The sequence below is a fragment of the Ceratocystis lukuohia genome (assembly GCF_044167205.1).
Source record: "Ceratocystis lukuohia strain C4212 chromosome Unknown Supercontig2_pilon, whole genome shotgun sequence".
Classification (NCBI taxonomy): Eukaryota; Fungi; Ascomycota; class Sordariomycetes; order Microascales; family Ceratocystidaceae; genus Ceratocystis; species Ceratocystis lukuohia.
The window spans coordinates 1,208,433-1,223,597 of record NW_027263521.1 but is presented as its reverse complement, the minus strand read 5'-3'; the positions used below and the strand labels follow the sequence as shown (position 1 = coordinate 1,223,597).

Sequence of the window (15,165 nt, the reverse complement as noted above, 5' to 3'; positions counted from 1 at the left end):
CTGAGGAAACTATTCGATGTGTGATCACGTGATGCGATGCCAGGCTGGGTTTTGACTAGGCGCACGACGCGACGATTAGGATCAGCTTTTTTTTTTTTTTTTCGTACTTTCTTGTGGTCCAAATAACAGTTGAACGCCATCACTACGAGACCGCCCCTAGCGAAGCTCCTAGTTGGCCGCAATTTCGATCTCGAACTTTTTTTCTGTTCAGTAAACCGAAATATTTCTCTCAAAGCTCGAATCTGCAATCTCGTTATTCACCATGAGTGCTGCAGCGGGAGCCTGGCAAGCTCACACTAGTGGGGAAGGGCGCACGTATTATCACAATACCGTCACAGGCGCAACGCAATGGGAGAAACCTGAAGATATGATGACTCCGGCAGAGGTATGGTATCTCGCACATATGACTATTACATCTTGAAGCCTTATACTAACTTCATCCAACAGCGTGCTCTAGCCAACCAGCCATGGAAAGAGTATACAGCCGATGGCGGTCGCAAGTACTGGTACAACACCGAAACGCAGCAGAGCTCTTGGGAGATGCCCGAGGCTTACAAGCTTGCGCTCGGTGTTCCAGCCACCTCAACGTAGGTCATTTGCTTTTTGCTGTTGAACAGCTACCTGGCTACTAACATATTTATCTAGTCCCTCAATCCCGCACCGAGTTGGCTTTGCTAGCGCTGCACCAGACCGCCATGATTCACGCGACTACCGAGACCGAGACCGCGACAGAGACCGCGACAGAGACCACCGTGATTATCGAGATCGGGATCGGGATAGGGATCGTGACAGGGACCGTGATCGAGACTACCACCGCGACAATCGCGGAGAGAGGGACTCATATCGCCCTGGCGCACACAACCTCGAGTCCATGGGTCCCGTCTTCGTTCCCACGGTTCCTGACCCCGAGTTCGCATCGACCGAGGAAGCCGAGGCGGCCTTCTTCAAGCTCCTAAAGCGCAGCGGAGTTCAATATGATTGGACTTGGGAGCAGGCCATCCGCGCCTCTGCCAAAGACCCTCACTTTCGCGCCATTCGTGATCCCCGTGATCGCAAGGTTGCTTTCGACAAGTATTGCCAGAATGTGGTTGAGCAGGATCGCGAAAAGGCCAAGGAGAGAATGACTAAACTACGCTCTGACTTTGAAACAATGCTCAAGAGCCACGACGAAATCAAGCATTACACCCGCTGGAAGACTGCTCGCGCTATAATCGAAGGCGAAACCATATTCCGCTCTACAAACAACGAGGATGAACGCCGCCAGCTTTTTATCGAGTATGTGGTTGGCTTAAAGAAAGCGCACGCTGAGAACCAAGGTTCACAACGCAAGGCTGCCATGGACGGATTGGTAGAAATTCTTGGAAGCCTGAACCTAGAGCCTTACACCCGTTGGGCTGATGCCCAAACACAAATTTTCAACGCGCCTCTCTTCAAGAGCGAAGAGAAGTACCAGTCCCTGAGCGACTTTGATGTGCTTACCTCCTTCCAGAACCATGTCAAAGCACTAGAACGAACCTTCAACGATTCTAAGCAACAGAACAAGATCAAAAAGTACCGCAGTGAGCGCAAAAACCGCGATGCTTTCCTAGATTTGCTCACCGAGCTACGCAAGGCGGGAAAGATTAATGCTGCTAGCAAGTGGTCCAAGGTCTTCCCCTTGATCGAGAATGAAGACCGCTACATTGCTATGGCTGGCCAATCGGGCTCGACTGCCCAGGAGCTCTTCTGGGATGTTGTAGAAGACGAAGAAAAGTCGCTGCGCAACCTTCGCAACGATATCCTCGACATCCTTGACGATAAGCGCTTTGAGGTGACGTCCAAGACTACTTTCGACGAGTTCCAGGCCGTAATCAAAGATAACTCCCGTGTTGCTGACACTGACCCTGATATTCTCACTCTTTTATTCGAAAGGGTATGTATTTTTCATAGTTTGCTATCGATATCAACCCCTTCTTTTACTAACAGTATAACCTTGGCCATACAGTTACAGGAAAAGAAGCTCAAACGATCCGATGAAGAACGGTATCCCGAACGTCTCCAGCGTAAAGCTGCTGAAAACTTCAAGACCTATCTTAAGCGCCTGGAGCCACCAATTGGTTCCTCTGACACCTACGAGAAGCTGAAGCCTCGTATCTCCCGTAGTGATGAGTTCCAATACCTGTATTCTGACGAAACCCGCCGCAGCATCTTTGAAAAGGTCCAACGCCGCAACAAGGAGCGCGACGACGAGGAGCGCGACCGCCAACAACGCCGTCGTGGCACAGCCGCAGCCGATAGAGCCTCAAGTGACCGCGACCTATACCGCGAGAGAGATCGTTCGAGAGGTGAGAGATCACACCGCAGTGGAGCTGGAAGACGCCGGAGCAGGTCGCCCGCAACGCCTGCTTCGGCCGAAGCTGATCCCTATGAAGCAGATCGTCGCAAGGCTATCGCCGAGCGCGAGCGCAACAACTCTCGCAGAAACGCCGAGTCGCTGCTTGACCCATCGGCCACCACGACAGCCCGGTCTGATCGGGAGCGGGATCGGGAGCGGCCCCGTTCTCGCGATCGTGAAAGAGATCGCGACCGCGAGAGGGATCGTGACAGGGACCGCGACAGAGATCATGACCGGGACAGGGATAGAGGCGACCGCGATCGCGAGAGAGACCGACCGCGGGAACGGGAACGGAATCGCGAATACGATCGCCATCGATCTCGTCGCGATGAAGGAAGTTACTATGAACGTGACCGCCACCCCCGAGACGACGATCGCATTTACCGCCGCCTTACCGAGCGCGGTGGCTCATTTGATGAGCTCAACTACGATGATGAGCGGCCTTCTGCGGCCCGCCGTCGGCGCAACGATGAAGAAGACGACCGACGTGATAGCAAAGTAAGGCCTTTCTTTTCTCTCTTTTTGACGTTGCCCCTGTTTTTTTTCCTCCTGTTTCAAAGTAGAAAACTAATAACTCTTTTCATCGACAGAGACAGCGCACTATTCGCGAGAGAACACCCCGTGAGAAAACCCCTTTTCGTGACCAGCGCCCATCCAAGAAATCACCCGCTCCTGAACCCAGCACTACCAGCTCCAACAATGGCATGGTTGCCACTGACTCCAGCGCCAATGGGTCCTCTGGCAAGCGCCAGAAGTCACCCGCTGACATGTCGGCTAGTAAGTCCAGCAACAGCGTCGCCGCACCCACCAAGGAAGCAAACAAGACAGCTGGCAAGTCAGGCAAGGCTGCCACTGCTACTACTGACGACGATGTGGCTATGAACTCGGGCAGCGAAGAAGGGGAAATTGAGGAGTAGACGATAGGAGCCATGCAGCGCATGACTTCGTTCAGTAATCTGTTCAGTAATTTTTTTTTTCTTTTCTTTTTTCCTTTTTACTCAGTTATACCTAGTACTAGAGTGCTTCTGCTTCTCATAATTTTGGTAGGGGAAGTACAGGTGATATACAAGGTGTGACCCATAGAAACATTTAGAAGAAAAATACACAACAGGACAAGTTTCTACAATCAGATCATGCACACCATAAGTTATCTAGGAGCTCGCATTCGCAGACAGGCAGAACAAACGGTAGATTGAAAGGAAACGGAAAAAGAAAGAAAAAAAAAAGGAAAATCAAATTGAATTACAACTTGGACGCCTGAGGCAGTAACAACAATATTAACACATCACACCACATGCCCAAGACACTCATCTCAACCCGTTGATATTAGCCTCGCCTTGTTGATATTAGCACACAACACAAAACACAAACAAAGACTCATGGTCTACTTCATCCAATGTCTATGTGCAATACAGGCTAAGCCCAAATGAATTGAACAAGTTAACCAGGCGGCTCAAAGTGCTCAGCCATTCTCGCCAATAGAATTCAACTGTGTGGGACGTCAACACGTGATCTAGCTTGGCTTGCTTGCCTTAGAGGTGGGTCCAGGGCTTTGGCTGCTGCCACCATGAAATCGCACTGCAGATGCATATCTTGCATGCAAAGTAAACTGAGGTTGAGGGTTTGTTGGGAATAACTGTGGCTTGATTCTGTCGCTTGCTGTCGGTCTCAATTTTGTCGCCTTCGTCGCATCCGTCATCTATTCCAAGCTCGAATCCAACCGAGCCGCCGTGACCACTGCGCTTCTTCTTGGTTTTACAAAGCGCTTTTTGAACTCCTAGAACGCCGGGACCGAATGAATTGAAAGTGTTGTATAGATACAAGGGCGGGGGTGTATGCTTCCGCTTGTCCTTGCGCCTGTCCTTATAGACAGCTGGTTCAAGACGATTTGGGACCTTCCTCCAAGAAGAAGAAATTGCCGTTGAGTTTCTGCTCTTGGTCAAGCTGCGAGTTGGCCTTGTTGATGCGAGGACGGAAGTTTGTGGGATCACGGCGGAAAGTGACATCCAGATTCTTCAGGAAGGTGTTGCAGCCGGTCAACAGCGACTCAGGGGTGTTGGCATGGGTGTCGATACCTGGCTGACCATCAAATACAATGACACGATCAGCAAGATACGTAGCCATGATGAAATCGTGCTCGACAATAAAAGCAGTCTTCTTGGCGTGCATGATAAAACGCTTGATAACGCGGGCGGCAACAATACGCTGCTCTGAATCTAGATAGGCAGAGGGCTCATCGATAAGGTAGATGTCGGCAGGGATACCCAGGGCCAGAACAATAGCGACACGCTGCAACTCACCACCAGACAGGTTCTTCACTTCCTGGTCAATAAAGTCTTCTAGCTTTAGCGGCTTGATGACATCGGTGTTGAACTGAGGCGACAGGAAAGCAGCCTTGATCTTCTTGAAGAATAGCTGGCGGACGGTGCCTTCAAACTTGGGAGTAATAGTCTGGGGCTTCATGCTAATCTTCATTTCTGGCACCTGCTGCTTGCTGTCAGGCTTGAGGGCGCCGGCCAGAAGACGGCAGAAGGTAGTTTTTCCAGTACCGTTCTCGCCCATCATAACAATGATTTCAGAGTCGGTGAAATCACCAGCGTCAATACGGAGCTTGAAGTTTCCCAGTGTCTTTTCCATGCTAGGGTATTTGAAAGCGCGCGACTTGTCGATAAGGAGTTCCTCAGCACCCTCAGCCAAACGGAAGGTCAAGGCTTCTTGGCGGAAACGCAAGTTTTCAGTGGGGATATGGCCATCGAGGAAGATGTTGATGCCTTCGCGGACAGAGTACGGCAGAGTCACGACACCGTAGACAGCAGGCTGGCCGTATAGGACGGAAACGTAATCAGAAAGGTAGTCGAGAACTGACAAGTCGTGCTCAACAACGATGACGTAGTCGTCAGGACGCAGAAGGGAACGGATGATACGGGCAGCAGCAAGACGCTGCTTGACATCAAGATACGACGAAGGTTCGTCGAACATATAACTAGAGAGGATTAGCATGTGATTGCTTAAACTCAAAGGGGAAATTCCGCTTACACATCAGCCTTTTGCACACAAACGGTACCGATGGCGAAACGTTGAAGCTCACCACCAGAAAGCAGATTAATGTCACGATCCATGATGTGGTTTAGCTCTGTTCACGAGTTTGCAGTTAGCAGGACAGTGCACCATTGGTCGTAAAATATATATCCGTAAGGCGACACCTACCAAGAACATCCGCCACCTCTTGCATGTTGTCCAGGGTGTTGCGCGACTCGATCAAGTACTTGACAGACTTTTGGGGGGTGCGCACAGCACGAGGAATTTGGTCAACGTATTGAGGCTTGACAACAGCCTTCAGGTCGTCTTCCAAGAGCTTAGTGAAGTAGTCTAGAATTATTAGTCAAGTTAGCAAATTGGTCATGTTTGCATTGAGAGTGCACGCCAAGGGTCCAACCCGCTTTTTTCTACTTACTCTGCAGTTCAGAGCCACGGAAGTACTTGATGACGTCCTCCCAGTCAGGAGGATTGTCAAAACGGCCCAGGTTGGGCTTGAGCTTGCCACTAAGAATCTTCAGAGCGGTACTCTTTCCGATACCGTTGGTACCGACCAGACCTAGGACATTTCCGGGCCGGGGCATGGGTAGACGATGTAGCTTGAAGGAGTTGGCCGAGTATCTGTGAGTGACCTGGGACTCGAGGTTGGTGGGCAGGTTGATGATAGTGATGGCACCAAAGGGGCACTTCTTGGGGCAAATACCACAACCAATGCATAGACCCTCAGAAATGAAGGCAACACGGGCATCAGGATTCACCTCGATACACAGCTTTCCGGAGCGGACGACGGGGCACGACTTTTTGCACTCATGACGGCATTTCTATAGGAAGCTGGGTTAGCTAAAGAGGCAGGTTTGATGAGGGCTAGGTTGTATATCCATACCTTGGGTTTGCACTGTTATAATAGCAGTAGAGTCTCTATGTTAGCGATGACAGTTCGTTACACACATGGAGATCAAATCGCAACTGAGCAGGCACAACTGTCGAATGGGGTGGGCAAGATCATCGTATAGCCTGCCATTGGAAGGTAGCTCGTGGCGGGGTAGCGGGGTGTTGAAGGCTGATTTGTAGCAGTCCTTGGGCGTGGTTTGGTGGGCATGGATTCTAACAAACCTTGTCGGTGCTGACAATAGCAATTCTACAAGTAAATGCAATGGTCAGAAATGACTTAGATGAAGCTTTTTGATGGCCCCAAAGCTTGTAGCTGGGCGATGAGGGCCCTTTCTTACCTCGTGAGTTTGTCGGACATTTTGAATAACGTAAACGCAAGGGATTTTTCTTGTGATATAACTCAAAGAACCAAAGACACAAAATGAGCTTTAAAATCGAAATTAACGACTGGTGTTTGATACCAGCAATTTTGACGCTTCAGAGGGCCGGCAATCACGGTCAGTCCTCAAGATCAATTTGTTCGTGATTATCGTCGTTCCCACCGATGAACAAAAAAAGAAATCTTCAGGCCAGAATTTTAAAGCAAGGGACGATAATTTACTGGCGTTGCGCTCCAGCCAACCACATTGACGAATACAAGTGGGTTTTGTGGGTAAGCATTTTTTGGCCGCCTGTGAATCGTCGGTTATTAGTAGTCGATTAATGGTGCTAGGGTCTGCGGGTACTAGGTACATGAGGCACCATACTATAGTTCGTCTGACAACAAGTAGTGGTACTTCTGCAAGTGCCCTGATTTCTAGAGGCTCCAATTTAGATGAAAGAACTTGGCTGAGTTGGGAAACCCAGACACCAGAGGGTAACCCTATGAAATACCAAGAGACCCTAATGTGCACGACAGCAACGAAGGTTGCAGAAATTTAACCCAATACATGGTTACGGAGCGAAAAGAAAGAAAAACAAACAGGAGATATATTTGCAATTGGTCCTCAGATGCTTAGCGTGGTTGATTAAGCTTGACTTGGATTTTCTGTTTGTTTTTTGGTCTTGCTTGCTATTCTTTTTTAGACGTGGCGTGTGAATGTATGTGGCGTGTGCCTACTAGACAGGTATGTGGCGCAAAATCACAGAAATCCACCAATCAGCGCGTCGCGTCCCGCACTAATATAGAGAAAAGGCTCGGCCTTTCAGATTAACTGCCTCTTTTTTTTTTGCCTGGCTCAGGTCCTACTTTTTTTTTTTCCCTGACCCACGTTAATTCTGCCGAACGCTTTAACAATTCTTTCCGCCTTCCATCCTCACCAACTTTCGAACTCTCTAACAACCACTGAATTTTTGGCTATCGCCATCCAACCCATCAACCAACACGACCCTCCAAATATTTATCCCTTTTATATCCGTCATTTCGGAGCTGATGATAACTAGAAATACACTTTTTTTACTTTATATTTCTAATCGTCGCTTGTGAGATTTCGGCATTCTCGTTGCTGCTCCACACTGGTAAGTTCCCAATCCGTACATGGCTACAGCTTTCCCATCGCGTCTCAATTTCCCATCATCACCGCCCATCTTGATACCGCTTCTTGATCATCATGACGTCGTTTCTGCATGTAAATGAGCTTAATATTGCGTTGTATTGCCGGCTTATCCCAAAAATGAAGTCGCCCCGTGCTGCTGATGCCATCAAATCTTTCGCATATTGCCTCAGCCGTCCACAGCAGGCTCAATGCACTGTTTCATCACTATCATCATCATCATTCCTCTCGGGGACCGGCTATCATCGCAGCATCATGTCAAATACTTCTGGAGGCTCTAGTTTTCCAATTACGAATCGTCTCTGCCTGTTATTGTCATGGTTATGGTCGCAAACACTTGGTCTCATCTCTCCGCCTGTCCATAGCCTCGTATTTCCTCTTACCTCGTAGCTAACCATGCTGTCCTTCAACCCTTCTAGATTCAGCCTATCCCGTCAACTTCACGATATCTCACACTGGCCTTTTAACCCTACCCCTTGCCCTCCTCTTCTATAGAAAGCCATGTCCGACAGTGACCAAGACGATATTGACGTCGTCGACCAGATGTCTGGCAGTGAACTCTCAGAATCATCCCCTAGTGCCCACGCATCTCACAATGGCATATCATATGACCATGATACCGCCTATCCCCATGATGAATCCGACGCTAGTGAAAACGCATCGGAAGACGTTTCTGGTGATGGTGATTATGATATGGAAGAACAAAGCGTACAATCTGCGGTTGAAGATAGCGTCGAAGAAGTAGAGGAGGAAGATGACGTCCAGTCAACATCCGCCTCTAGACGAGGCACTAAGCGCAAAATGACCGTCGATGAAGACGAGTACATTAAGAATAATCCAGAGCTCTATGGGCTGCGGAGAAGCGTACGTTGGAGTCGCATAGACTTAATGAACCAATGGCTAACTTCGTTTCGATAGTCACGGGCTGTTCAAACACGTAAAATTGTATGCGACAATGCTGCCCTCCCTCTGTCCTGCTTTGAGGAAACCCTAAAGATGCCTTACTGTATGCTAACTCTATACCAGGCCGACTCAGATTCAGACTCAGACTCGGACGAGACCCCATCCTCCAGACAACCCACTAAACGTCGTGTTGTCAACTCTAGAGCTGGTAAGTCCCAGTATGACATGCGCATTGCCGTCGCCTACCCTCCCCCCGTCTTCCGCGATTAACCCTTAAAACCTTCCATATAGCTTCAAAGCGATCTACTCCTGTCACAACTTCGCGCCGCGTTTCAGACTCAGACTCAGACTCTGATGTTTATGGTGGACAAAAAGGAAAGTCACTCCGCAAAAAGGCTCGGCGTGCCCGGCAATCTAGCTCCAACACCCCTCTCACGGAAAAAAGAGTTTCCAGAGCCGCTGCTCGTGTCCAACAAGGGGCATATGAAGAAAGTGACTTTGATTCCGAAGACGACGAAGAGCCTGGCTGGAGAGAACAAGAAGCCGAGATCGATGACTCACCGTATGTTGGTGAAGTAATTGGTCATCGGTTGTTGCCCGACAGGGAACTATCACTTTACTCCTCCAAAGCAGACTACGAGTATAATATCCGATGGCAAGGAAGCTCTCACATGCATGCTACCTGGCAAGATTGGGAAACGCTACGTGAGACTCGTGGCTTCCGCAAGGTCGAGAACTATTTCCGTAAAACCGTTGAGGCTGATAAGCGCGTTATCCTTGAGATTGATGTCACTCCCGAACAGCGTGAACAGTTCCTCATGGACAAGGAACGCAGCGAAGAGGCCTTGGAAGATTACAAGAAAGTGGAACGTGTTGTCGCCGTTCGTAGCGACGAAGAAGGCCGCACCGAGTACTACATTAAATGGAAGGGCCTCACCTACCAAGACTGCACCTGGGAAGATGCCCAAGACATCAGTGGGAAGTTTCAGGACAAGATCGACCAATTCCTTGATCGCCAATCGCGTTCTTGGATATCTGACCGCCGAGAATCGAATCTCGATACTCGGTCACCGTTTACTAAACTCGATGCCCAGCCTGAGTATATTACTGGCGGACAGCTTCGCCCTTTCCAGCTCCGAGGTCTCCAGTTTTTGGCTCTCAATTGGACACGGGGAAACAATGTCATTCTTGCCGATGAAATGGGTCTAGGGAAAACCGTTCAGAGCGTATCGTTCCTCAGCTGGCTCTTAAACTCACGTGGACAAGAAGGACCTTTCATGGTTGTTGCCCCTCTCAGTGTCGTCCCCGCCTGGTGCGATACCTTTGACCTTTGGGCCCCCGAGATCAACTATGTGACATATCTTGGTCCCGAAAGCGCTCGTACTATCATCCGCAATAACGAGATGATGATTAATGGCAACCCAAAGCGCCCCAAGTTTAACGTCCTTGTTACTTCGTACGACTACATCATGGCTGATGTCTCATTCTTCCAACAATTCAAGTGGCAAGTGCTAGCTGTAGACGAAGCTCATCGCTTGAAAAACCGCGAGTCGCAGTTGTATGCTAAGCTTGTGAGCCTTAATGTCCCCTGTAAGGTCTTGATTACTGGCACTCCTATCCAAAACAACCTTGGTGAGCTTGCTGCTCTCATGGACTTCCTCAACCCCGGCAAAGTGACCATCAACTCTGATATTGAGTCGTTGTCCGCTGCCGATGCTCAGAATCAACTCCAAGAGCTTCACAAGAGCATTGCCCCCTACATCCTACGTCGGACAAAAGAGACTGTCGAGTCCGACTTGCCACCTAAGACAGAGAAGATCATTCGTGTCGAGCTTTCTGATCTTCAACTAGAATGCTACAAGGCCGTTCTCACTAAAAACTACTCTGCACTTTGTAATGCGACTGGTGGTCAGAAGAACTCGCTTCTTAACATCATGATGGAACTGAAAAAGGTCTCCAACCACCCGTACATGATCAATGGTGTTGAAAAGCAGCTTCTAAACGGCAATGAATCACGTGAAAATACAATGAAGAGCCTTGTTACGAGCAGTGGAAAAATGATGCTTCTTGATCAGCTTCTCACCAAGCTTAAGCGTGATGGCCACCGTGTTCTCATCTTCAGCCAGATGGTTGCCATGCTCGATCTATTAGGCGAGTATCTCAACTTCCGTGGATATAAGTACCAGCGTCTGGATGGCACCATCAATGCTTCTGCACGTCGCCTGTCCATCAACCATTTTAATGCTGAGGATAGCGACGACTTTTGCTTCCTGCTCTCGACGCGTGCTGGTGGTCTGGGAATCAACCTCATGACTGCCGATACGGTCATTATTTTCGATTCAGACTGGAACCCGCAAGCCGATTTGCAAGCTATGGCCCGAGCCCACCGTATCGGCCAGAAAAAGCCAGTTAACATTTACAGACTTGTCTCTAAGGAGACTGTCGAAGAAGAGGTTCTTGAGCGCGCTCGTAACAAGCTTCTTCTAGAGTACTTGACCATTCAGGCCGGTCTTACTGACGATGATGCGTCTATGCGGCAAGAAATGGATCGGCGTGGTCTTAAGATGGATGGGCCCTCGTCCTCTGAAGATATCCAGATGGTGCTTCGCATGCGTTCCCAGAAAATGTTTGAGCAGTCTGGCAACCAAGAACGTTTGGAACAGCTCGACATTGACAAGATTTTAGAGACTGCGGAGGTCACGAAGACGGCAGTTACCGATAAGATGAATCTGAGCAATGGCGGTATTGACTGGGACTCGTTTATGCAGTACACAGATGTCAAGGTTGATGGTCTAGCCATGGACTGGGATGACATCATTCCCGAAGACCAACTCACGCAGCTCAAGGAAGAGGAGCAAAAACGCCAACACGAGGAATACCTGGAGAAGATGCGCGAGGAAAACGCTCCTCGCAAGGCTACTCTCAAGAGCCGCATTGCTATTGACTCGGATGACCGTGCTGATAGGCTGGCTAAGAAGCGCCAGCGAGAGCTTCAAAAGGAGCGCGACCAGGAGAATCGTCGAGCCATGCAGCTCGACCCCAGACGTCCTCTCAGCGAGCGTCAGCAGCGCAACTTGATTCGTGCTCTGCAGCGTTATGGCTCGATGGAGGACAGGGGCGATGAGATTGTGCAAGACGCTAAGCTTGCCGACCGCGATCGGGGCGTGATTAGTGACTTTGTGAACTCCTTCATCAGCGAGTGTAAGCGCGTAGTTGAAGAACACGCAGCTCGCATCCAGGAAGAGGAGAAGAAGCATGGCAAAAGCCTGGCGAAGAAGGACAAAAAGGCTGTTTTATTCGATTTTGGCGTACTGAAAAAGGTCAATGCCGAGACACCTGTCGAGCGCCCTCCTCAGCTTCGCATGCTCCGTCTTGCTCTAAGTAACACCAGCGATTGGCGATCGTTCCGTCTTCCCGAGGCCACTAAGTCTGCCCACTACTCATGTCCTTGGGGTGCCCGTGAAGATGGAATGCTCTTGGTTGGCATTGACCGCTATGGTTTTGGTGCCTGGACCCAGATTCGCGACGATGTTGAGTTGGATATGCAAAACAAATTCTTTTTGGAAGAGCACCGTATCGAAAAGAAGGAGGAACGCACCAAGGGAGGAGACAAGATCAAAGCTCCAGGAGCGGTTCATCTGACTCGAAGAGCTGAGTATCTGCTCACAGTTGTCTATGCCAAGTATTCGAACGATGTTGCTGCGCAAAGGATTGTGGAAAACCATCATCGAACCAATAAGAAGTTGGCCGGTACCAATGGCCTTCGCCGCCCTGATACTGGCTCGCCTGCCCCCTCCATGTCCCGGAATGGTAGTGGAAACCGAGCCCGGGAAGCCGATCGTCCACGGGCTGATGCCAAACGCCGAGGTGCCTATGGCGATGAACGGGCTCCTAAACGCCGACCTGAAGAGACACGCCGTCGCTCCAACAGCCGGGAGCGTGAGCCCGACTCGCCTAAACGCAAGCGCCGTGACGAGGATGAAGCCCGTGTTCCTAAGCATCGACGAGTGGATGACGACCGCCGAGATGCTCGTCGCGATGATCGATACCGTGATGATCGCCGTCGTGTTGAGGATCCTCGGCGCGAAGGGCGCAGAGATGACCACCGTGACCGAGAATGGGACCGGGACCATCGTGACCGCGAGCGTGACCGGGATAGAGAGCGTGATCGCGACCGTGACCGCGATAGGGACCGTGACCGATCTCACCGCAAAAGTGACCGCCGTGATGACTACGGCCCCCGATCGGATTCTGCCTCCGAAGATGCCCGAGCACGGGCACTCCGGCGTCTTGCGGAACTTCGGAGACAAGGCGATCACCTAGCGGAGCTCGAAAACCCAGATAACGATACCCTTCTTTGGCTGCTCCTCAAACCGGTGCGGCAAAACTTTGAGCGTATTCTAGACACCACTAAGGAACGTGTACGCAGCAACAAGGATCGTGCTAAGATATACGGCGACGAGCTGCTGGTGATTGGCGATTTCCTTGAAAACGAGATCCGCGGATCCAAGGTGGAAAAGTCAACGCGAGACGGGTTCTGGAAGTTCCTGGCGGATCTTTGGCCTGTGGAATCGGTACCGCTAAACGGCGAGAAGCTTCACCGCATGTATGATCTTCTGGTATCACGGAGAGACCGGCAAAGCAGTGGTGGTAGAGTCTAGGAGTCTATCTGGTCCATGCCAATGAGAGTAGCAAATGGCAATTGTGCAAGATGCTAGCCCCGACCGACGGGGAAACAAGACCAGGGTAGACCCAGGACAGGATGGTGAGGCTTTGATTTTTGTCTTGATTTTTCTTCTTTTTTTTCCTTTGATACTGTTTTTTTTTTTTTCCTTTTGAGCGTCTTCAGCATTCTCTTTGTCTTACTGGAAAAACCTCTTGCTTTTTTATTTTTCCTTTTCTTTACGGTCCATCGATATAACGCGGAATAAACCCCAACCCGAATCTTCTAATAGGGGGCACGTAACACATACACATACATACACCACGGTCTACCGGCGTGATTGCTTTGGCCCGGCCTTGGCTTTGTTCCCCGATATACAACGACGGAGATATCATTTTTACGGCGTTTTTTTTTTCTTTTTTTTCGCGGGGCTTTTGTTTTGTTTTGGTCATGATTAAGGGGCGGGTGTGTTTTTTTCTGCTTTTCTTTGTTTCTTCTGGCTCATTATCCCCCAAAGCATCGAGGTTGTCAAGCGGAAATACAATACCTTTATACGTTGTCTTCTTTCTTTCGTTCCTCTTTTGGCTTCTTGTTATTTGTTTCTTTGTTTCTTTTTCGCTTCTTTCGTTGTTTTTCTCTTCACAAAAAGTTTGTCTCTGTCGATTATATTGTCAAGATGCCCCATTGTCGGGCCTATGGCTGACTGGTTTCTCTATTTCACTGATATACTTGCTATATACTTGTTTACATCGATGCTTTTTCGTACCTGTAACAATCATGTAGACGCAATCTGCATTATTCCATCCGTAGAGTGAAGCTGATCAAATCTAGCAGACAAGGACGCCAGCTTACTCGGTCAAGGGTTTTGACAAGTACCTCGGGGGAACTCTGCTCTTCCACCTCACCAACCATCCAATCAATGGGAGAGTCTCTGTTTCTCCAAACGGCATACGTGTAAGTTAACAGATGGCCTTTTCTGAGCTATCAGGACGCTAAGACAAGACAAGCAAATGACAAGCAATGGTTCCAAGGAATCACGAGACCAGGCCGACGATCGCAGCCACTCCAGGGACGCACAAAGACTGCGAGGCCCTAAATCCCCAGAATGACAAAGGAGTATTGGCAAAAGCTGAGCCTGGAGCTGGAGTAGACGGAAGCTAGGCTAATGCAAGTATCTAGGAGAGCAGTGGGGGTGATAGGGGTGAGCGGAGATCGTAGATAGAGGTGGCGAAGAAAAAGTCAAGCCAAGGCCAAGGCAAAGGCCAAGGCAAAGGCAAAGGCGACGCCGGCGATCTGCATAGGGCACTAGCAGGGCTTGTCTCTGCGTCCAACGTGTACTCTGTGCTCCGTGTCAATGCAAGCTGACCGAAACAGCTTGCAGATAGGGTCTTTAGCCATCTACACCTATCTAGCGAGAGGAAGACAATTCTACCAGCACACAGCCAGCGGGAGGGGAGGCGAAAGAGTTCTCTCGCTCCCTTCCTCTCTTCTCTCTTTTCAGCACGGGATACGGTGATGAAAATCCGCCGAAAGAACACAGCATGCAAAACCCGCGTAGCCTTCCTCCGCGGAAAGCAGTGGTGGGCGAAAACGAATGATGCATGGGCAAAACCACACCATAAGCGTTCAGCCCGTGCTGCTGAGTCTTGACGGAGGACACGGGAGGACACAGCCAGATAGGCCGACCTAAGGCAAGGCAAGGCAAGACAAGGCAAGACATGACAAAATGTCGCGGCCATGGGCTGTAAAGGCTTGTAGGTGCTGAG

The 15,165-nt window shown here is 49.9% G+C and overlaps 3 protein-coding genes across 3 annotated transcripts; 2 read left to right on the top strand and 1 right to left on the bottom strand.

The window, feature by feature from the left end:
• Window positions 1–262: 262 nt before the first annotated feature.
• On the top strand, window positions 263–3,291 carry HOO65_020308 (Pre-mRNA-processing protein prp40; the record flags this gene model as incomplete). Its single annotated transcript, XM_071006402.1, has 5 exons — window positions 263–385; window positions 448–587; window positions 646–1,912; window positions 1,985–2,872; window positions 2,965–3,291. 5 exons carry the CDS (start codon window positions 263–265, stop codon window positions 3,289–3,291), a joined length of 2,745 nt encoding a protein of 914 aa, XP_070860946.1.
• A 961-nt stretch (window positions 3,292–4,252) lies between these two features.
• Window positions 4,253–6,659, bottom strand: HOO65_020307 (Translation initiation factor RLI1; the record flags this gene model as incomplete). Its single annotated transcript, XM_071006493.1, has 7 exons — window positions 4,253–5,357; window positions 5,411–5,507; window positions 5,582–5,743; window positions 5,829–6,231; window positions 6,294–6,305; window positions 6,524–6,548; window positions 6,640–6,659. The coding sequence occupies 7 exons, from the start codon at window positions 6,657–6,659 to the stop codon at window positions 4,253–4,255; spliced, it is 1,824 nt and encodes a 607-aa protein (XP_070860945.1).
• A 1,675-nt stretch (window positions 6,660–8,334) lies between these two features.
• On the top strand, window positions 8,335–13,397 carry HOO65_020306 (SNF2 superfamily protein; the record flags this gene model as incomplete). Its single annotated transcript, XM_071006265.1, has 4 exons — window positions 8,335–8,697; window positions 8,752–8,778; window positions 8,860–8,944; window positions 9,028–13,397. 4 exons carry the CDS (start codon window positions 8,335–8,337, stop codon window positions 13,395–13,397), a joined length of 4,845 nt encoding a protein of 1,614 aa, XP_070860944.1.
• Window positions 13,398–15,165: the final 1,768 nt, after the last annotated feature.